A 22,760-nucleotide genomic window follows, 5' to 3' on the forward strand; every position below is an offset into this window, starting at 1 on the left:
ATTTCTTGTTGTGTAAAAAATATCCTTTTTTTAATTTTACTCACTTATGATCCTAGTATAATGATGAAATTAAAAAAAAACATTTGTTTTATTTTTTTTGGGTCAATTTGGAGTTTGTTGCTTTTAGGCAACAACGGACACATAAAGTACTAAAATAATTTTTTTTTTAATCTGATATAATAGTGTTTTACATGAAAAACCATGTTTTCTTTTATCTTTCTGATTTTACATTTTATTTAGAGAAATGTATTAAAAAATTTAGGATGCATGAAAAGTTTTAAAACAGTTGGATGTTGGCGTAAAACAGAGACAGACATCACACTTGGTGCACTTTACCTTAGGGAAATCATTACAACCAGGATATCTACATCTTCCTTTCTTATCTGTAACTCTAGCCAATGTTCATAACCCTCATTTCGAATGAATTTATCTGGAATCGGCACTGCAGGACCTCTTTTTTTATTTGAATTAGTTCAGATCAACTGATGTTGAAGGTTGTCCTTTTCTGATTGACCTTTTCCCTTGCATAATTAATGATTTGGCAATTGATATTTTGAAAGATTTTAACAACATTATTTTCCAAAAATGAATCATTCAACTCTGTTTCTAGTTCCAAATCAGCATCTAACTCTATTTCTAGTTCCGAATCAGTAAGGTCACAATCTAATTTATTATCATTTAGTACAACTGATTCATCACTTTCGGAAGATAAATCACTTTCCTCTAGTACTGCAGGATTTAAAATTGGTCTAGGAAGAACTGATTTTAGTTTTTGACCATAAAATTTACAAGTATCCATTTAAGTAAAAAATAATACCTATAATAATATCGTTTATTAGATTAATTTAATATAATAGACTTTCTGTTGATGCGCAATGTTGCCTGGAGTCAACAAAACGCGTTTTCAAACAAATTTTTGCGGTTTGACTTTTTAAGCGGATATGCGCAATGCTGCTTTAAAGCAACAAAGGTTTAAATTATATTTAAAAACTTGTTTGATGAAAAATTAATGTGAAAGATATATAAGATCACATTAAATATGTTATTAAACAAATTAGTCATTTTTTGAACTCCAAAAAGATATTTTTCTGAAAAACAAAGATTAAAAACTGACCTTATTTACAAACACGCAAAAATTGAGTCTTTAAAAATTGAAAAGCTAATAAACTTGAGGATTCAAAGTATAAACTTTGGTGTCTGTTTATTTTGATTGGTTAAATACTGAACTAAAGTTATCAGCATTCTTTTTATTATAAAATATTACTTTAATTAAACTTTTAAACCATTTTTTGGTATGTTGACTACGGGCAACTCGGGGCTATAAGAGGTTAACAAGAAGTAATAAGCAAAGAAATTGTAAAAGAAAAAGTCACATGCGCAATTTTAATGTAATTCTTTGTGTTTTGTCCATATAAAGCCATAGAATCTTAATTTGTATGAAAGGTGTGGATCCCTCAAAAATGTGTTGGCATTCAAAAACATTTCAATTTCTAAATTATGATCCTCTGTGATAGTATTACAAAACAAATGAACCCTCACTCCAGAACTATTTGTGGATTGCTTGCTCTTTAATACAAGGAAGATCCTTTCTTCTCTCACATCCTCACCTCAGATGAGTAGTAGAATCTTTGGGACAACCAACAGCAGGGGTACATCTGACTGAATCTACATGAACCATCCTAGAAAGTGCCTAAAATTGACTATTATCTGCGCATGACAAGGCCTGATCACACCTAGTGATGAAGACTCAGAAGGCCTCACCCTCCAAATTTGCTAGATATCTCTTCCATAGATTATCCTTGATTTAGAATCCTGGATAACTTCATGAAGAGCAAGGAATTTCACAATAAACTGAAACAGGAATTTGACAGATTTCCCACCTTACAGAACAAATAGTTTTGAGAGTGAGACATTGACTCTTTGAAAAACAGATGCAGAAAGTCATTGATTGTGAAGATATTTTGACTAACAAAACCTTTTGTATTCATATATGTAGTGGTATTTATCTATTGGTCATTTTCTTCTGAATACTTTTTGGCAGACCTAAAAAGGCTATTGACTTAGTAACTTTTTTAAGTTTCAATTAATAAAAAAAATAGTCAAATTTAAAACCAGAACATTAGAAACATAAATATAAATATAAGTAACAATATATTAAAGAATCAAAAACATCAAAAATACCTGGCATGTTTCCCCAGTGTAACCATTCAAACAATGGCATTTAAAGCTATTCCTTAATGGCTCACAAAATCCAACACCAGAGCAAGGGTCAGGGTAACATGGATCAACCTTAGCTTCACAAAAGTCTCCTGTAAATGAATCATGACAAACACATTTTGTTTTTTGATCAGCCAGATCAATACACTTTCCGTTTTTACCACATTGGTTTGTTGTACATTTTTTCAATACCTGGGCACAGTTGTCTCCCCCAGTACCTGGTTCACATAAACATTTGTATGATTGAAACTAAAAAATAAAAAATAATTAAAGCAAATCCAAAACATTTACTTTATTAAAAATAAAATTGTAAATATAAATATGAATGAGAAATAATACATTGATTGAATTAAACTTATTCATAATTTTACTTTATCAAGGCAGGTTGCATTATTGATACATGGTTGAAGCTGGCATTCATCTACTTCTTTTTCACAAGTTTCTCCCCAATAACCATTTTTGCACTCACAACGAAAGTTATCACGTAGATCTATGCAGTGCCCTCCATTGAGACATGGAGAACTTAAACAATCATTTATGTCTAAAATAGAATAATATTTTTTTATACTAAATTTATGTCTAAAGTAAAATAATATTTTTTTACATCTAAATTTATGAACTGCATTTTAAAAAAGGTGAGCATTTTAAAAAATTAATGTCTTGATTTTAAGTATTTCATCATTTTGTAAGTAAAAATTAAAAAAAAAGTTTTCTCATCTTGATTCTTATGTCAACCCCCCTACCTTAAGTCATTATCAAAATATGTGCTTTGTTTTAACATCTTTTATATAATATTCCAGGTTCATAAAAATCCAATAGAAAAATTTCAGAAGTCAATGTCATTAATAAATATAAACAGTTACCTAAACAACTGCTAATGGACACAGTGCCAATTGCTGCAGTGGTTTTCAAATCTGGACACCATTCACATTTAGTTTGACCAAACTTACTTTGATATTGGCCTTTAGGACAACGTAAACAAGGTTCAACTCGATTAACCGAGTAAGTTCCTGGTAAGCAAGCCGCTAAAAATAGAATTATGTGTAACTTATAAAAATAGAATTATGTGTAACTTATAGTTATTAAAAAAAGATGCAGCATAAAGTGTTTTTTTTCTATCATTTTTTAAAACATAAAAAAATATGTTCTTAGAATTAGAAACAACAACAAAACAATACTGATAAGGTTGATGATGATGATGATGATGATGATGATGATGACGATGATGATGATGATGATGATGATGATGATGATGATGATGATGATGATGATGATGATGATGATGATGATGATGATGATGATGATGATGATGATGATGATGATGATGATGATGATGATGATAAGGTTGCAATATTGCTAGTTTCATTCTGAAAGTCAAAATTTTATTTTCTGACTGTGACCAAAAGTCTTCTACCTTTTAATTTATGATACAAGTTTGAAAAAATGCACAGTCCAAATTTATGTTACGAGCATATTTTGAAAAAATGCATAATCCAAAATTGTAGCATATTGTTTATTTGATCAATAAAAAGTCAAGTTGTAAGAAATCTACTACGCCCAGCCACAACAATTTATTACAGGTTATTTTAACAAATGCTGACATTTTGACAATTGCATTAGCCAAATTTTAAAGCTGTGTACACTACACCTCAGATATGACAGTTAAGGTTAGATTGAGTAGTTCCCAGTAGATCATGCAACTAAAATAACATCAAATACAAAGTATAATCTTCTTTTGCCTCTCAAACTTTAGCTATGACTAACCTTTACAGCATTTGTATGTCACATTGATACCAATATTTGCTATACAGCTAAATATGTACAATTATATGTGTATGTACAAATATACGTAATATGTACAAATATACAAATAAATATGTATTTTTGTAAAAGCAGTGATATTAATGCATCAAAACAGTGTGCATGTGACCATGTTTGGTCACTGTAGAAGTTATGCTTTTAACTTGGCTTACTTAAAGATGATTTATCTAACCATTGTAACTTTTAGGCAAAACTTTAAATTTAGTGAAACATTTTTGTGCTGTGTTTTTTTAAGATAGAATCTTCTCTAAATGCCTGGTTAAGGTGGTAATAAACTGATTGGTGTTCAGAAAAGATTAGAATTCACAAATCAAGAAAAAAGATTCAAAGTCATACAGCAGGAAAGTTGATTGCATAGTAATGCCATTTTTCTAACTGAAGTGAAGAAATGTAATGAGCTGTAATGAAATCTACAATGACAGAAATTTTTAAAATATGCATTGAAAAGGCAGTATATTTTGAATATTATTTAAAAATACTTTAACCAACTCATAGACAAATGGAAACTTTCAGGTTATTAATTTAACATGCATAATAAGTTTTCTGTCTTTCATATCAATATTATCTTACTTCCACAATCAGATAATGATGTGGCAGCATATTGAAGAGTGGTTGTTCCAATTGGACATTTGATACATGATGAGCTTCTTGAAATATTAGTGTAAGTACCAAGTGGACATTGATTACAAGGTGAAAATCCGTTCTTTGAGTAGTGACCAGGTGGGCATAGCTCTAAAACAAATTGTAAAAACTAATAAGAAAAATGACTTTCTAAGATAAACATTTATTTTAACAATTTAATTAGTTGCTATTTTGTGAAAGATCATAAAATTAATCATTATTTAAAAAAAAGAATGTTAAAAACATATTTAGATTTGTTAAATCAAAACAACTGGTTTTAGAAGATTTCAGCAACAATTGGTTTGTTCAAAAAAATATCTTCAAGATAATTAAAGGTATTACAAAGAATTACCTTTTTTTTTTGTTTTTTTTATTATAATTAAAGGTATTATGATAATTAAAGGTATTACCATTCACCATTTTTTTTTTTTTTTACTACTTATTTTTGATCACTTTGATTACTCATTTATCTACTAATAATTTGATAATTAATGAAGTTTTATATTAAATGAGTTGAAATAAACAAACCATTAAAATGTTTTTCTCATATAAAATTACAACAATATTATATAGTAATAATATTAAGAGTTATGTAATTCAGCTACCAAAAGTAAAATTTCACTGGTACCTTTGCAAGATGTGTAATCTTTTGAATCAAGCTCAGTAGCTATTGATCCTGATGGACAGGAAAGACACTTTGTTTGGCCAGGATTGGGTTGAAACATACCATTAGGACACTTCTCACATTTGTTCGAGGTAAAATTTTTAAATGTTCCTGCACCACATACAACTGGAAAAACAAATCAAAAAGTTGAACTATGAATTTAAATAACAAATTTTTTTTAGCTGTAAGAAATAACAAGATAAATAAATCTAAAACAAAGAAGCAATAAAAACTTATCCTTTCACATTCTCTGTGCTTCATTAAAACTCATTTAGAAAATATTACAAAAAAACACAAACTTTTTAAAATCACACAAATTTAAAAAAATTTGAAATGTAAGCCTGCATACCAGTGATATTAAATGTAGTTATATTAGTTACACAAAGTTCTTTTAAAAGAAATTTTGCAAACCAGTTGATGATATTACATCAGATACTCCATACCTTACTAATTATTATTCAAAGAGAAAAAAAAGACAGTTTTAAGAAGAATTTCAAAGAACGAATTTGTATAATTGATTGCAGTGAGTATTAAAAGGCCTTAAAGAAAGGTTTTTTTCTTTTTTTTTTTGAAAGGCCCTTAAATTATATTGCTTTGGTACAGATATAAAAACTCTAAAGATAACAAACCTTAAAAAAATTTTATATAATTAGCTGATAAACTCTGTACCTGATGCAAAAACTAAATACCAATGTTAGTTTGAAGCCTAGAACAACACACAGGGTTACGAAGAGCCATGCAACACTTCCTAAGTACAGCCTATTCCTTTAATTTCAAATTTTCAAACTTTAAGAAAACCATAACTAGCACAATTTTTAGATTATTTAGTTTGAGATAATTTTTTAAGCTGAGCTGAGAATTCCACACTTGCAACCCTTGTGATGTGAGTATTTAAAAAACCATCTCACTTAAAATACATAAATATCAGCTTACTAAAAGTAGGATAAACCTGCCTAACATTAAAACTTCTTAATGTGAACCATAATATATTGCATTTGTTTGGAATTTTCAAACTGTATTTTATTTATTGTATTCTCAGTGCTAAAAAAAAATATAAACATGATTTTAAATGTGAAGAAAACTGTTTTTTGGACTTAAAGAATATTTTTCATTTAGCATATTTTTTTAATTTTCCATTTATTTTAGCTCTTGAAGAAGCCAATTCTAAATTGACCTATTTCTGATAGTTTTATTTATTAGCTGATATTTAGTTCATGCTCTTTAATCTGAAATTAAAGTTCCTTAAATTTTAGACTAATTTTTAAAAGCACAGAAATATTTGATGAAATTGCAAAATTTATTAAATTTAAATTAGTTTCAGATTTTTGCTTTAATACCTTAACGTGAAGATGTTGATGAAAAGCCTTTTCACAAATGAACTTAACTTTTCTACATTTAATGGAATTAAAATGGGACAAGCTGTCAAACTTCAGTCTATAATTGCACCAGAAAAAGTAATTCATACTTTTTTAATACACCATTTATTTTGCTAAAGGAGTGTTGCAGATCTGTGTAAAAGATTTGGTTTTATTAAACTAAACAATAAAAATATAATAAAGTTTATTCGGCATTATTGTGGAAGAGTTAATTAGACTTCACAACAATTAAACTTCACTAGATTACAAATTGATTTGATGTTCTTATTAAAGTTAAACAAAAACACTTTTAATGTTTATTCAAATAATTGGAGACGACTTAGGTATGCACTTCATATTAGGAAAATGTATATGAAAAATTTTAACAGTGTCATATGCGTGAATAATGATTGTAGCTGGTTTTTAGAGAAGGCACTATAGTTTTTTGAACAAAACAGAAATATGATTATCAGTTTCACCAGGTTCAAGCAAAAATAATTTCTTTCTAAGTTTGAGGAAATAAGTTTTTTTTGTTTGGTTGAGCTGCTATTTTATCTAAAGATAAGCTCTTCATCTAAAGATAAGCTCTTAAATCTTTTAATTTTCAAATTGCTCATGCTTTAACTTGGATGGTCCACTAAAAATCATTCCATGGTAGAGTTTAGGCTCAGGTGCATTTTAAACATCAGGTGTTTTTTATAATATTAAGATGTAGAGTAGATTTGAAATTTTCAGCAAAATGAAAAAAAAAAATTTGATTAAACTTCATAGCAATTTTGTATATAAATTATTACAACTATTTTTATTTTATAATAAAATCAAAAGAAACTTTGAATTAAAGATAAATTAGGATAGGTTTTTCTGACTCCAAATTTTATCTTAAGTAATATAAATTCATATAAAGTAATATAAATTCATACAAATTAATGTAAGTTAATATGAATTCATATAAATTAAAAATGAAGATAATTCCTAAGAATTTATCAATTAATATCAAAAACTAAAAACAACAAATCCTTGAGAATCAGTTTGATTATTTTGAGAGATTGTCATTTTGAGAGATGATCATTTTTAAGAGATGATCATTTTGAGAGATGATCATTATTGGGAGATGATCATTTTTGAGGTTGAGCTTGAACAGCCTAACTTAAGATTTTGGTTGTCTAATTTTTTTCATCAGTTTTCTAAATTATTTTTTTATGATGTTAAGTAAAAATTTTAGATCATATTTTTTAATGAAAAATATATTAATTATACAAGCACAATAGTCACTGTAAAAGCTGCCATTTTATTTACTTAAGAAACCTTTTAGAAAAAGAAATTGAAAAAGTAATCATTGGGTTTATTCATTTTAAAAGTTAAAAAATCATAATGAAAAAAAAGTTAACTTTATAATTTTATTGTTGAAAGTTAAATGCAGCTAGTGCATTAAATTATGACAAAACAATACTAGTTGCTTTACTAGTTTACTTTACTAGTGCATACTAAGTAGTATTTTATTTGTAATTGGACACATACCACATCTTTCTTCTAAACGCTTTTTTAGATCTTGGATATCTGCTGCATCTCCACAGACTTCTTTGACAGAACCTTTTAAGTTAACATTTTTAAAGGTACTTGGTTTTTTAAAAATTGCAGACCATTCTTTAAAATTTTTTACTCGTTCTATAAATTTGGGAGTTTCTTGAGTAATTTGGTTTTTAAGCACTTGTTTAGCAATTGCAGCATTGTTTCTAATTTCTTCTTTTGAAACTTTCACTAACACTGATGCTTTGATAGAAACAGTCTTTATAGTACTTCTTCTTCTCCTATGAACAAGAGATGCACTACCACAAAACACTTCTATTGTATTTAAATCACAATAATAGCAAATGGAATTTAAAAACTCATTCTTTATCTGTTCTTGAACAGCTGTATTATGGCAGTCTCCTTCATAAGATAAATCAGTGGTTGTTTCTTGCTCATTACCATTAGGTTGATCTTTTCCTAATAACATAATAACATAGCTATATTTATATTTATAAGTCTATATTTATTGTTGATGCTTTTGTGAACTAAAAATTAAAGATACTAAATAAAATTTTAGCAACAGCAAAAATCTTTTTAAAACTTACGTATACAATCAGGTATTGGAAATGGTCCACCTGACATAGAAACCCATTCGCCATTATTACAGACATATACACCCAATCCAAGTTCTGTGGCAGGGAATGTTCCAGCGGAACAACGAACTTGGTACAGATTATTAAACTTAACTAAGAGTCCATTCTTTGGAGGGAGGATGGGTGGACATTGTTTTACTGAAAAGAAAGAGAGAAAATTTACTTTACGCATTTTAAATAAAAAAACTTTCAAAAAAAAAACAATTAAAAATAACTAAATATCAAAACAAAGGATAAACTTACATACAACTAAGACAATAAAAGAACATTCTTCGTTTGAGTTTCCATAAGGGTCAATAGCTGTGTAGTGCACAGCCACAGGTACATCCCTTGCAAAAACACTGCTTCTTGAAATGGATGGTCTGACTCGAACATTACAAATTGGGTACTCACCACAATTATCTGTGTACTCTGCATCTTTTTCCCAGTCAACAGTTAAATATGCATCAGTTGTCTCCATTCTTTGGTTGGGTGGGCACCATACTAATTCTGGAGGTTCTTTGTCTTTAAAAAAAAATGTAATAGAATTGTAACTACATTTTGAATACCTCAGACATCACTATAGTTTATATATTGTTCAACAATATATTTATTACAAGTAGAAAGGCGAGATTAAAGACATACCAATTACTTCAATCTGGAATCTACAAAATGCCATATTTCCAGATTTGTCAATAGCTTGGAACTTTATAACTAAGTCCTTAACAATGTTTATCTTATATGTTTCTCCCATTCTGTAGTCACAGTTTTTATCATTTGCATCTTTGCAGATAACTTGAACTTCTTCCATACTGTTATCAGTTACATTAATTTCTTCAAAATTTATTTCTGCATAATTTTTCCCATATGAAGTAGGTTTGCTAATCATGATGTTTTGGTTACAACGATCATTTTCTGCAAATTTTGGGCTTTCTACATCTATAAAGAAAACCTCAAATTTATCAACCTGGTTTATTCCTTTAAAGAGATAAAATTAATTACATGTACATTAAAATATTTGCATCTTTGAGTAATATGAAATATTTAACAAAAAAAATTTAAAAATATAGAAGCGTAAAAAAAAAATCAACTTTACAGAAAAAATAAATAAAATAATGATTTATATATACCTTTGCAGTATGGCAAATTAGATTTAACATTTATGTCTACGCTCCAGCTTCCTAACTCCAGCTGAGAAGGCAAGCATTCCAAAACTTTAGGGCCAACTAAACTATACCCTTGTGGGCATACAAACATACATTGTTCATTAGCTTTCAGTAAGTCTTTGAAGCAGTTCAAATGTGGATTTAGAACATCAATCTTTTCATCCAATTTTGGCAAACGTGGGCAAGTAGATACTTTACAAAATGATAATTAAATTCAAAGCAATTAATAAAATCAAAATTAATGATTATTCAATTACACAAGATAAGAATTATAATTAGTAAATAATTAATTAGTTATTAGTTTTTTAAAAAAATTTAATAATAAAAAAAAAATGCTGAAAAAAAAGAAAATTCAGTTACTAACCTCTGCAATCAAGCACTTCTTCATCCCAATTTCCACTATCCAAACAAGTGATTGTTGTCTTACCTCCATGCTGGTAATATTTCTTTTGACATTTAAATGTACATATGGTTCCACTAGGGAAGGTATTATAAGCTTGATCAATTTGCTTTGAACATTGCTGTTCAAAGTTTTTTGCTAAACTTGTACCTACCCAGCTTGCAGTACAGCTGATAACTTTTAAAAAAAAATATTTTAAAATGTAAATTCAGTTTCTATACTGATTTGTTTGAGTAAAAACAGTGAATTAATAAAATTTTGAATTATGAATTTTTATTTAACAAATAATTTAAGACAACATTTGTTTAATAACTAAATCTTTTAAATTTAATTATTTACAATTCTTATACTTTGTTTGCTGCTAAAATCATTCCAAAGGCTTCAAATATTTACATGAAGATGTTTAAAAAATTTTTTTTCTATAACATATACCCCTTTAAGGGCTCAATCTTTTAAATATTTTTCAAAAATTACTAACAAATAATTAAACTTACGCATGCATTGTGGCATGGGAGTATCCCAAAATACATTTCCATCTTCTCTTTCAACACATTGAGTAAAATCACGACCCACCATTTTATACCCAGGATTACATTCATATCGACAGATAGTGCCATAAACAGCATTGTTACAAACAGCACTGTTCTTTACAAACCCATTGTTTATATTTCCACTAGGATTGCAGATTTTAACTTTAAAAAGACAAAAATGATAGCTTTAAAAAATATATATGCATTACAAAAGAATGGGAGGAGCACAATAAAATGAAAATAACAGAGCTAAACAAAAAAATATGCTGTGAAAACTTTTAAACAAATTCAGGGGAATCTTATGTATTTTGGAGTGTTGAAACCGTATCTGGCATCAGTTTTTTTGTATCACTTACATTTCTCTCACAATATAACCTAAACTGTATTTAAAAATTGGGAAAATGAGACATATTAGCTGATACTGCACTTTTATTTAATTACAAATTTTACTTAACATAACATGCCATGTTTTTGACAGAGAGAGTCATCCCAAGGATTCTTACAATGTTCACCTGTATCATTCTATAGTTTATGACATTTGAATTAACAAAATTCAGTAACATTTAATCAATGTTACAAATGCAAATTGTATTTACACACCCAAAAACATAAAAAACACAAAATTGTTAAAAGTTCTTTTATCACTGGCCTATGTAATTGAAGGAACTAGTCAACCATTAATCTGTTTAGACATTAACAACAGTAAAATTTAAGCGCTCCTAAATAAAAAATGTTTTTGACCTTTATTACAAACTGAAATTTTTTTAAAACTTTCAGGTATATATGCGTCTATAAATAAATAAAATAAATATGTTATACAAAATAAAAAAAAAACAAAAAATATTGATACAATGAGATCAAACTCTTACTTGCAACATAAATACATATACAAACAAGTATTTGTAATTTAATTTATTAAAATATTTACTAAACTTATTAAAATATTTATTTAATGTATATATTAAAATATTTACTTTTACAAGGATCCTTTTCTTTTTTATTAAGACCTGGAGTACCACTGTAACCAACATTACACTTGCATTCAGAAATAGACATAGCTGGAATATCCCTCTCAACAGTGTGTGAATTATTTGGACATGGCTTACATTTTTCAGTTATGTAGCCACGCTTATCACCATATGTGTTTTTAGGACATCCTAATTAGAAAGTTAAAACTTAATTTTAAAATGTTTATATACATTAAAAAAAATCTATATAAAATTAAAAAATTCTTGTAAATATTGTAAGGAAAATAAATCTCATTTAAAAATATATACTTGCAAAAATCAATCACAAAAGGAAAATATACCATTTTGGAACAGTTGATTTGGGTTTATTTTAAAAATTGTCTTTTACCAAAATTTATTAGAATTTAACATTCAAGACTACTTGGATAATTCTAAATACAATTGTTAACTTAAAACACTAGTATACTCACTGAAACACGTTTTACGACTTATGTCTTTCTCTGCTGTTCCATACCATCCCCTCTGGCAAACACATCGATAATCCCCTGATAACAAGTTGCAACCACATTCTGCATATTCATCACATTCACCGCACAGGCTTTTTGCAACTTCTGTAGTTTCATAATCTTTCTCATAAGGATCTAAATTTTAAAAATTCTTATTGCATCAATGAAGATACAACTTTTTAAGCAATTAAACTGAAAATTTAAAGCATAAAATGAAAAAGTAAAGATTTTTAATTAGAAACCAAATACAAATAATACCACTCAGAAATTAAACTACTCTAAAACACTTACTCTTTGAAAGTTTTCCTGATAGAAAAGCTAGTATTTTTGAGCAGATTTAACAATAATATTTATAATTAAAATTCTTTGAAGCATGTTTAAAATAAAAAAAAATACTAAAAATAATTAGGTTTCTTGTTGCAAGGTCTTAAAGAAGTTTCCATGAAAAATTTCAACCTAAGAAATTTACTTCATTCAAGTATATGAAATATAGTAATATCTAAAAATATGTAAAAGAGTTTTTTTGTTCCTTCCTTTTCAATTTATATCATTCAAGTGCAATATGGCTCTCTGTATTTCTTTGTGATGAATATTAACTATGTACTAAAATTCATAAAAAAATTTGAAAGATTGAATTTGAAAATTCAACTCAATGGTTTGGTTTGAACTGACATAAAATTAAATTTTTTTTTTTCTTTTTTTAATCATGTATTACTTTTAATTTATATGGGGGATAAAGTAATTGTTGAAAATGGACATCAAGCAAAAACTTGAAACGAGTTAGTCTCAAGAGCACATACATGCAGATGAGAAATATTTGTTTAAATTTTTTATATGTAAATATGTATGTATATTTATTTGAACTTTTTCGAGTTTTGTGAATTTTTAATTTTAAATTTCTTTTTGATGACATTTTTAAATTTTTAATATTTTAGTCAAGCTTCTTCAAATTATTCTTGTTATATAGGGGGGAGGGGGGAAGTTAAGGGGAAGTAATACTACATAAAAGTATATATAGATATATTACATGTAACAATAAATAAAAAATGTACATAATTAAATTTCATAAAAATCAACATGGTCTCCAGATAGATACTCATTTTTTTCTAATAAATTTATAAGTTTTTTAGCTGAATCAATAGGCTGAATAATTTTATTTTTATTAAATAATTCATCAAACATATTTTTAATTTCATCATCACCAGAGTTATGCCAAAGTTCTTTTGCCATGCATGTATCCATTGGACCAGGTGCATAGTTTAAAGTACGAATGTCTGGAACATCACAACTCAAACTTTTCATAAACATGTCCATTGACGCTTTTACACAGCAGTATAAGCCAGAAAATCTAAGTGGTTTGATTGCTGCTAAAGAAGATATCTGAATGATAAACTTCTGTGTATTTTGATAATACTTACAAACTTTTGCAATAAGTAAAATTCCAGAAACAACATTAGTATTAAAATACTCCTGGATCACCGTGTAATTTTCATAATCAATAAGTGTCTTGGTTACATCTCCTATACAACCAGCATTGTTGAAAAAGTAAATATGATCAAAACTATCAAAAGGCGAATTTAAAACTTTCTGTGAGATTTCCTCGACTTCTTTAGGGTTAGATAAATCACAAGATAACAAATCTATTGTAATATTAAACTGTATCTTTTTTCGGATGATAGCTTCAGTAAATTTCAATCCATCTAAATTTCTCGCAAGCAGAATAACTTTAGAACTATTGGATGAATTTTTTAGAATGGTATCTGAAAGGACTTCGGCTATTGCTTGACCAAACCCCTTGCTCGCTCCAGTAATGATAAATAAATTCTTTCCTGCAGACATTTCCAATTTATCAGACCGGTATTACAAAGTCACTCTATCATACGTCTGACTTAAATTTTTAAATTGCCATTTTCCCGAATAATAAAAATTCCTGGAGACGAGATTGTTAACATTGATGAAACTCATTAATCAATCGAATTCTTCAGGACTCTCCACTACACACGTAGTTACAAGAAATGCATATATTAGGCTACTATTTGAAAATGCAATTATGCAGTGAAGTAGTAGAGTATTAGTTTTGGTCACAGAAACACCATTAATATCTTAACCTTCATACCCTTTCAAATTCACGATCAACCTCATCTAAAAGGACCAAAAAAATCCCTCTATGGAAGCATTATATAGACCTTATGTGTACATTTGAAAGTTTTTTTAAAAATCTTTTAATTTTGACAACAGATGGATTTTGGAATTTTTGTGTTCGAGATGGTTAACTTCCCAGCATGGTGCAAACTCAAAACATTTATAGGTTCATGATGATGTCAAATGAGGATGGTTTACAAAAAATTACGGCAATCGGAACTTAGGGGAAAAAAAAACCTCAATAATTTTGCCCTCTTGACCCCCTTCGAAGAAAACATTGTTTTAGAAAATAAAACTACGTTATTTTATAGTAGACCAAAGCTCTTTTATATAATTCAAATTTCATCAACAATACTCTTTGTAATTAGAAACGGTGAGACCATTGTAAAATTTAGAACTCTCTTTATTTGAGGGGGTTGCAGTTACAACATGGTCATTACTCTTAAACACGAAAATAAACTTGATTAAACTTGTACTTTTTTGATGAATTTTGATTTAATTTTAGATGGTGTAGTTTTTTTTCTAAAAAAATTATCTTTGTTGATTGGGTTCAAGAAGGCAATTATATTGGGGGTGTTTTTGTAAAAATGGCGAAAAATGTTGGTTCAAAAATTTATTATTTTAGACGTTAAAAAAAAAAAAGATGCAACCTTAATGTTTAAACTCTAAGTTTAGCTTGGTCGAAAGTAAAACATTTCAAAACATCTCGTCTAAAATACTCAAAAGATCCAGATAAGTTCTCAACGGATGTCTACCTATCAATATTATTCTAATTCTTTGCAAATATTTGTGTTTTAGTTAAAAACTGAAAATAATTACGCATTATATTATCTTCAGTGCATAAACTATATATATAGCCAAAAATATACAGATATTTTGGCGTGGACTATTATAGTCAAGAAATAAATAGTATTTTTTACAGATTTAAGTTAACAATTTTAGTTTTTTATTCTACCAACTTACCTTTTAATTCTAGCATACTTTCATACAATAATTTGATTTTCTTTGTGATAAATGCTTGCTGTTATAGTCAACAACACAATTTTAATGTTGTTTTCCATATTCTTGATGTTAAGAGCAGTGCTTCTATCGTTCCCAATGAGAATTGGATTTTGAGTGCAATGTTTCAGTTGCTTGTTCATTAAAGATTTCGAGTGAAGATGGATGCATTAAACACAGATTCTTGGTAGAAAACGTGGTAGAATACAGCATGGACCTTTGGTTTGACCGATATTGGCAATAATAGGAAAGATATATTGAATTTCGGAATTTCAGCCTTAAAGCTTTCTTTTAGTGTTGTTCCAAAGCATGAAGAAAAAACTTCTTTGAAATGTCTTAGAGTTTCAATAAAACCAAAGACTTCAGGAGCACAAGATTTTTCAGCAATTTATTGGAGAATGTCAATGTTTTTTAAAAGCGTGTGGCCTTTGCAGTGTCCACCACAGTACGGCTGGAGCTGCAAGTGTAACTCAGCTTGCCATTCTTTGGCACCAGGTTACAAGTTTGAAAGATCTTTGAAAAGATGATTAACAATTCCAAGAAGAAGATGGAGTACCTCTGACGGAATAAAATCTAAAATGAGCACTGAGTTTTCCATATTGATCAATGGTGGATGGATTACATTTGAAAAATTTTTTGCAAAGTTTGAATCTGAGCCATTAGCAACAAATTCGGCATATCTTTCCTTCAATATGCCAAAAGATCTTAGAGATCCACAGTCTGATTATTGGAATTGACATCACACCAGCATTTTTAGATCACATGAAATGTAAAATGCCACATCAATCATTTGAATAATATTCATCAACGGTTTGACACTCTTGTATGTTTCAGGTAGATTTTCAACAATGGCAGCAATTAGTTAACGTTTAACACTTCTGTCTTGAGCAATTAAATCTGTTAGCATGTGACGTTTTTTTTGTTGAGAGCTACTCATTTTGTCACTATCATCAGCTACCTTAACAGCCAAGCTCATTTTCAAAAAATGATCCTCCGCCATCAATTCCAAGTTTGACAAAATGGCTGCAGTTGTAATCTTTGTCCAACAGTACCTTGTTAGTTAAACCCTCCAAGATTTTGCAGTGAATACCATGCTTTTGTTCTTCAGCTTTTCCTTTTGTTGCAAAGTTGGCAACTGAATGCTGAAAGAAATCTTGCAATTTTTTTCCTGCAGCGTTAAATTTTTGGTTGAAATCTTTTTCAATCAGTCGAATTCCTGTTGCTTTGTTGAGAGTTAAAGCATTGAGTTTTCTCATTCCCATATTAGATAGTTCAGTGTTTAACAGCACGTCTAACAACATTTGCGCTGTAAGTATATGGCTTGTTGATTTTAGTGCAGATTGACTATCAAAATAAAATCAGATATAGTGTAAGCTGCTGATTGTAATAACTTTCAAACTGGCATTTAATAATGTGTAATAATATGAGAGTAATAAAAAACATAAGTGTAAATAACAATTTTCACTGCGTAATATTGTTGGTTATACTTTAAATATTTTAAAGTTATAAAAAATGCATTTTTACCAGGTGTTACTAGAAATAATCTTCATCCTTTTGCTTGGCTAAGCAAGAATGTTTCTCTTTCAGGTAAATTTTTGGCTTTTATTACAGCAGGTGCAATTTTCTTTGCTCCGACTTGATCTTCCTTGACAAAATCAAGCAAATTTTGACGTTTTATTGCGATGGTGCAGGAATGATTGGAACCTCGAGCTATAATTGACAAACAATACGCGTATCTTTTTTCTGATGATGGAAAGCAAGGATTTAAAGGAGTTTCAGGCTTGGAAGATATGCTACCTTTATGGTTTATGTTGTAGTCTTCGGTCCTAAATGATGCTTCTCATTAAGTTTAAGCTTTCCATTTTGGCAAATAAAACAATCACATGCACTAGATCTTCGTGTCAAAGGGTTGATAAAAATCGCAGAGAGGTGGCAATGAACATGTTGTATCACCAACATCTTTTTTGTAAAATAGTTCGACATGAGTTGCATATACCAAGTGTAACTCGTTCATCTGCATGATTTATGTCAATTTTAACAAATGCTCGCATTCTTGCAATAATAAAGTCATTTAAATATCTATCACCTTTTCTCATGCATAACAGACATACTGAGCATCTACAGTCTTTGTGACTTTTTGCTTTATTTTGCATTGGAAATGATTCTTTAAAACTGTTTCTTAATTTTAAACCGGAGTTGACTTTTTTCTTGCAAAAAATGAATTTTTTCTTAATTGTTTTTAATTCACACTTAATGTTAATCCAACTACTGCAGTTACTGATTATTAAACCAAATTGGTTTAAGGGTTAAATGAAAAAGAGATCAGATTTTCCAAATTATTCTTTAATTCCCATAATCTGATGTCACTTGTTTACTTTTATTTACACTTGAGGTCAATCTGTAACATTCAAAACCAATTGCATTAAAATAACATACTACTACTAATTTTTAAGGTTTAAGAAAATGATATTTGCAAACAAAATTCACGCTATTTTTACAAAAATCCCCAAATTATTTTATTATTTGCCTCTTGATCCCAATTGAGGGAGAAATGATTTTGAAAAAGAAAAACAATTTCATTCTAAAGTAGATCAAAATTTCATTAAAAAAAGTTTAGGTTTAAAAAATTTGTTCATTTCGTGTTTAAGAGTAATGACCATGTAGTAACTGCAACCCTCTCAAATTAGGAGGGAGTTGTAAATTTTACATGGTCACCGTTTCTAAACACCAAAAGTATTGTTGAATGAACTTTGAAACTTGAAAAAGGAGTTTTGGTCTACTATAGAATAACGTAGTTTTATTTTCCAAAAAAGCATTTTCTTCGACGGAGGTCAAGAGGGCAAAATATTGGGGTATTCTTTTCCCCAAGTTCCGATTGCCGTAACTTTTTGGAAACCATCCTCATTTGACATCATCATAAACATATAAAAGTTTTTAAAAATCCACCTAAAACGCAAAAATCAGGCTCGAACAAAATTAAAAGATTTTAAAAACACCTTCAAATGTACACATAAGGTCTATATAATGCTTCCATAGAAGGATTTTTTTGGTCCTTTCAGATGAGGTTGATCGTGAATTTGATAAGGTGTGTCTTTTAAATCAATAAACACTTCTAATGAAAAGTGATTACTTAGATAAATAATTTCAATAAATCAAAAAAGCTTTTTATTCGATACTTTTTCGTTGTAATTCTCGAAAAGTAGGCTATCCAAATTACTAATTGCCAGCCATCGTTAACTACCGTATATACCGGTGAATAAGTTAACCACTATTTTGAACTGAAAAGAGAACTTAGATTTTTTTATTAACAATCTAAAAGCTTAATATTTTCATCTTTTTACGTTAAGGAATTTTCTTTGACTTACAAAATTGGCATATAGTTTTGACTTAAGACAGATCTCGAGTCAGGACAGTTTTCCGCGGACAGAAAAATGTTTTGGTTGGAGCATGATTTTAGAATAGTTTACAACTTCTATTCTAATTCTTTTATGAAATAGAAACGGTATTTTGGGACAGAAAGAGTAAATTTTTTTTATACACGCTTTTACGCATAAAACTCAAGTTTAAATATTCAAACCATATTGAAAGGATTTTTAAAGCGAAGCGAGATATTTATATTAATCTACTTTTGAAAAAAATTTTGGCTGTGCTTTTTAATGAAGATGAAAACTGTTCTACACAAGGATGAAATAAACATAACTTTTAATATATAATCTTGTCACTTGAATATCGGAAGGTTTATTTTAAACTTCGTCAAGAAAATTCGCAGGCCAACTCTTTAACTGTTCGGCCTTGTTATGAGAGCAGAGAGAAAAAAATTGTTTTAAATACTGCAAAATTAAAACATACCTCCCCTAATGTTGTGAGCAAGATTTGCAAGATCATCGAAATCTTTGGAAAATAAAAATAAACTTTTATCGGTGGCCAATCCCTCCATTGTTGCTCTATCTGATAAAGCAGTTACGGCTATAGTATACACTTCAACTAAAGCTACTCGAAGTTGATGGGCAACATCGGTTGGATTTACTGCTCTTCCATCTCCATATATAATGCCACGACCATTTGGATTATCCATAACGTTTCCCTGACCGTCACTTAGAAGTATAACCACCCTGTTAGTTTTAAACCTTTTCTTGTGTTTGTCTTCGTTGCTATCAAGTTCTCGAAAAATATTCAACGAATCTTGAAGAGCTCCTCGCAAGTTAGTCATCCCTCCATCCATTTGTATTTTCTTAAAGTCTTCATTAAATTGACATTTTTGGTTTGAATAATCTGGATTTAAAATATAATTGAAAGCTATTTTGTGTCCACTACCAAACGTACCAATCGCAATACGAGTAGCGTTAAAAGCAATGCGTACCTCACTTAGTAACGCTTTAATAAATGTTTTTCCAATTTCAAACCCAGTCATCGTTTTTCCTTGAAAAGAACCTCTTGCATACATGCTACCTGAAGTGTCTAAAAGTATAACTAGCTCTGATGCTCCATGCTCAACCTCTTGTGACCAGCAGTTCATAAATTCTGCGGCATCTTCTGAAATTTTTCCAACTAACGGTCTCTTATTCAAGCAACGCTTTTGTGCTTCATTTAAATTGATAAAAAAAAGCGCCAAAAAACTGAACGACTTTAAGAAGTTCATCATATCATGGCGGAATTAATAAGTAAGTGAGTCTGTTAAGGTAGTGAACCACTCGGGATTCATCGGTTGTTAAAATATATTTATTCAGATTTTAGCCTGAATCAATGTTGTATAGTTTAAGAATCGAACTTTTTTAAAGTCTTATTTATGCAGAGCTATTTCAAACTTTATGCCTGATCAAATATCATCGTTTCTATTTTATTTATTTTTCACTTTTTATGCTTTAAAATTTTAATTCAAAACATTTAAGAAACTATAAATATTTCAACAATATTCTCCGCTATTTTTTTTTCTATTTAATTTCACCTGTAAATTTCAAATAGAATGCATTCTTTTTTATTGCTTTAAATTTTTCTTTTTTTAAAAAAATCTTGTTTTAAAGAGATACTTTTCATATGAACGTTGTGATTTAAATCTAACGAACGATATTAATATCCTAAGAAACTTCTCTTTCTTCAAGAAAGACATTTGTTAAAAAGAATTCATTTTAATTTTGTTATTCGTCTAATACGGTCAGTTGAATTGTTTTAAACTGTTTTTTAAAAACTTAAAAACACGAAAATATAACCAGCTTTTTTTATATTATTATCCCTCCCCGATCATCCACAAACTCTATTGTATAATTTTTCTTTAGGCACAGTTCAGGGTTTCTAACTCTCCCGCAATATTTGCTTTTCTCTCTCTCATGCAGAACCCCTCCAGCATGTTTCACTAAAAACAAGATGTGAGAAGATGTGAATAAAATGTAAATATCATGTTTTAGTGTATTTAAGCCTTTCAGTTTTAACATTATGCTAGATTCGCGAGGTGATCAAAACCTGGTCAAAAATCTTTCAAATCTTGGCAAAGAATGTTTAGACTTTTTCAAATAGAAAACAAAGGGAATCTGCAGATCAGCAATAGTTATTCAGACCATAGGAAAAATAAAAAATTTCCATACATTTGAGAATTTTTTAAAGTGCCTTTATAAGTAAATTTTTTATATTTCTAGGCAAAAAAAAGTTGCAAAAAGGGCAGTAGAAACTACAACTGAACTGTTGCTTTGGAGTTTATATATTTCTTTTTTGAAATCAATTATAAATACAAGTCTGGCCAACCCTATATGATTTTGATTTTCAACCAGGAGAGTGATTGAAAGTCAGAATCAGACAGGTTGGCCAGAAGAACCTTCTTTACTAAATAATGCAGTCATAGTAAAAATTTCCAAAGATGATTATGCTGGAAATGTGACATAAATAGCAACAATCAGTGATATTTTACAAATACTTTTTCAGAAAGTTACTAATGAAATTCTAGTTCAATCTAAGGCTGAATCAATCTGTCAGCCTTAAGATCTGCACAAAATGAAACCAGCCTATCAAAATATGTTAAAGCATACTAAAAGAAGGCAACTTTAATTGAATTTCCACCTATCCATTCCTCATTTCGATTGCAAAACACTGAATTAAACAAAGAAAAATTAACCAAAAATGGTTCACTGGCTGTTCTTGTAAAGATTGAAGGTAAGACATACCTTAAATGAGTACCTCCGCTCCATTATCCTCTCATGAAGGCCGGTTAATTGATTAAGAATGAATTAAGAATTGTCCATTTCTGTGAAAGAAAACTTTCGTCTAATTGAAGTGTTTTCATTTTTTTAGATTCAACGTACCGGAATAATGATATTATTTGAAAAAAAATAGTATCAAAGGTTTTCAAATATCAATGTAAATATTTATATAATCAAATAGTTTGGCAAATATTTACATCCTAAAGTTTAGGTAAATATATAAATCCTGGATAACACCCGAGTCTTAAATTATTTTAATTACCTTACCCCTAGACCTTTGAAATGAGCCATTTTTTTTAGGATTTGCAGAACATGTATCTTAAGAGAAATGCATTTGGGGAAAGATTGAAAGATCCCATTAAGCTCAAACTTTTCAGAAATGAGTTAATGAAAAATATTTTAAGTCAAATTTTCTTTTTTTTCAGAGAATATACCCATTAAAGAGTAAAACAGTTCAATAACTTTGTGGATTCATAATTCCTCAGCTTGATCTTCGTTCTTTCTCAATTTGACCTCGTCATCTGCACTCCTTTTGTAATTTTGTAATGTTGATCTCGATTCTAAAAATGTTATCTAAAAATGTAAAGTGAATGCCAGCATCCTTACATCATCATGATATCATCATGATTATTATATCATTATGATATTATCCTCCAGATTTTGTTTTTGAACTTCTAAAGAGGTTTCTGTTAACCAGCATTGATAAAAGTTGGTTGCTGTGGAAATTATGGTATTAATTTTTCCATCTACCGTTTAAAAATATGTTGCATTTCAATTTCTTTGATTGTACCGTCAACCAATGGAATGCAAATCTTTGGATAAAGGAATATTTTGAATAGAAAGCAAAATGGACTCATATTCAGAAAGAACTACTTTATTTTTTATTCTTTTATAAATTTTTATCTGAAAGACTCGCAGTGATTAATTGATGATGATTTTTTTTATCCAAACAAATTTATAAAACTTGCCTTTTGTTATTTTTGAAAGAATAAAGTTCTAGCAAATCTGAATAGGTTAAAAAATCAACTCATCAGAAGCAAAT

General features: G+C 28.9%; 2 protein-coding genes across 2 annotated transcripts in view; both read right to left on the bottom strand.

The window, feature by feature from the left end:
• LOC145195783 (sushi, von Willebrand factor type A, EGF and pentraxin domain-containing protein 1-like) overlaps positions 1-20,223 on the bottom strand; it is a 35,394-nt gene extending 15,171 nt beyond the window's left edge. The window contains exons 1-15 of the mRNA XM_090078168.1: positions 19,380-20,223; positions 12,354-12,524; positions 11,890-12,072; positions 10,880-11,077; positions 10,350-10,562; positions 9,950-10,177; positions 9,465-9,758; positions 9,084-9,344; positions 8,793-8,978; positions 8,197-8,664; positions 5,288-5,449; positions 4,609-4,770; positions 3,081-3,242; positions 2,589-2,758; positions 2,182-2,466 (exon numbers count right to left, since the gene is read on the bottom strand). Coding sequence (XP_089934294.1) covers positions 2,182-2,466; positions 2,589-2,758; positions 3,081-3,242; positions 4,609-4,770; positions 5,288-5,449; positions 8,197-8,664; positions 8,793-8,978; positions 9,084-9,344; positions 9,465-9,758; positions 9,950-10,177; positions 10,350-10,562; positions 10,880-11,077; positions 11,890-12,072; positions 12,354-12,524; positions 19,380-20,172 — 3,936 coding nt within the window. The 5' untranslated portion in view covers positions 20,173-20,223. The remainder of the gene's footprint in view (positions 1-2,181; positions 2,467-2,588; positions 2,759-3,080; positions 3,243-4,608; positions 4,771-5,287; positions 5,450-8,196; positions 8,665-8,792; positions 8,979-9,083; positions 9,345-9,464; positions 9,759-9,949; positions 10,178-10,349; positions 10,563-10,879; positions 11,078-11,889; positions 12,073-12,353; positions 12,525-19,379) is intronic.
• Positions 13,378-15,203, bottom strand: LOC145180283 (sepiapterin reductase-like). The gene has a single exon (XM_080055151.2). The coding sequence runs from the start codon at positions 14,226-14,228 to the stop codon at positions 13,446-13,448; it is 783 nt and encodes a 260-aa protein (XP_079911277.2). The 5' UTR covers positions 14,229-15,203; the 3' UTR covers positions 13,378-13,445.
• Positions 20,224-22,760: the final 2,537 nt, after the last annotated feature.

Source organism: Hydra viridissima, unplaced genomic scaffold, assembly GCF_058129835.1.
Source record: "Hydra viridissima isolate aposymbiotic clone 2 unplaced genomic scaffold, HvirCarnegie_v1 scaffold_2, whole genome shotgun sequence".
NCBI classification, from domain to species: Eukaryota; Metazoa; Cnidaria; class Hydrozoa; order Anthoathecata; family Hydridae; genus Hydra; species Hydra viridissima.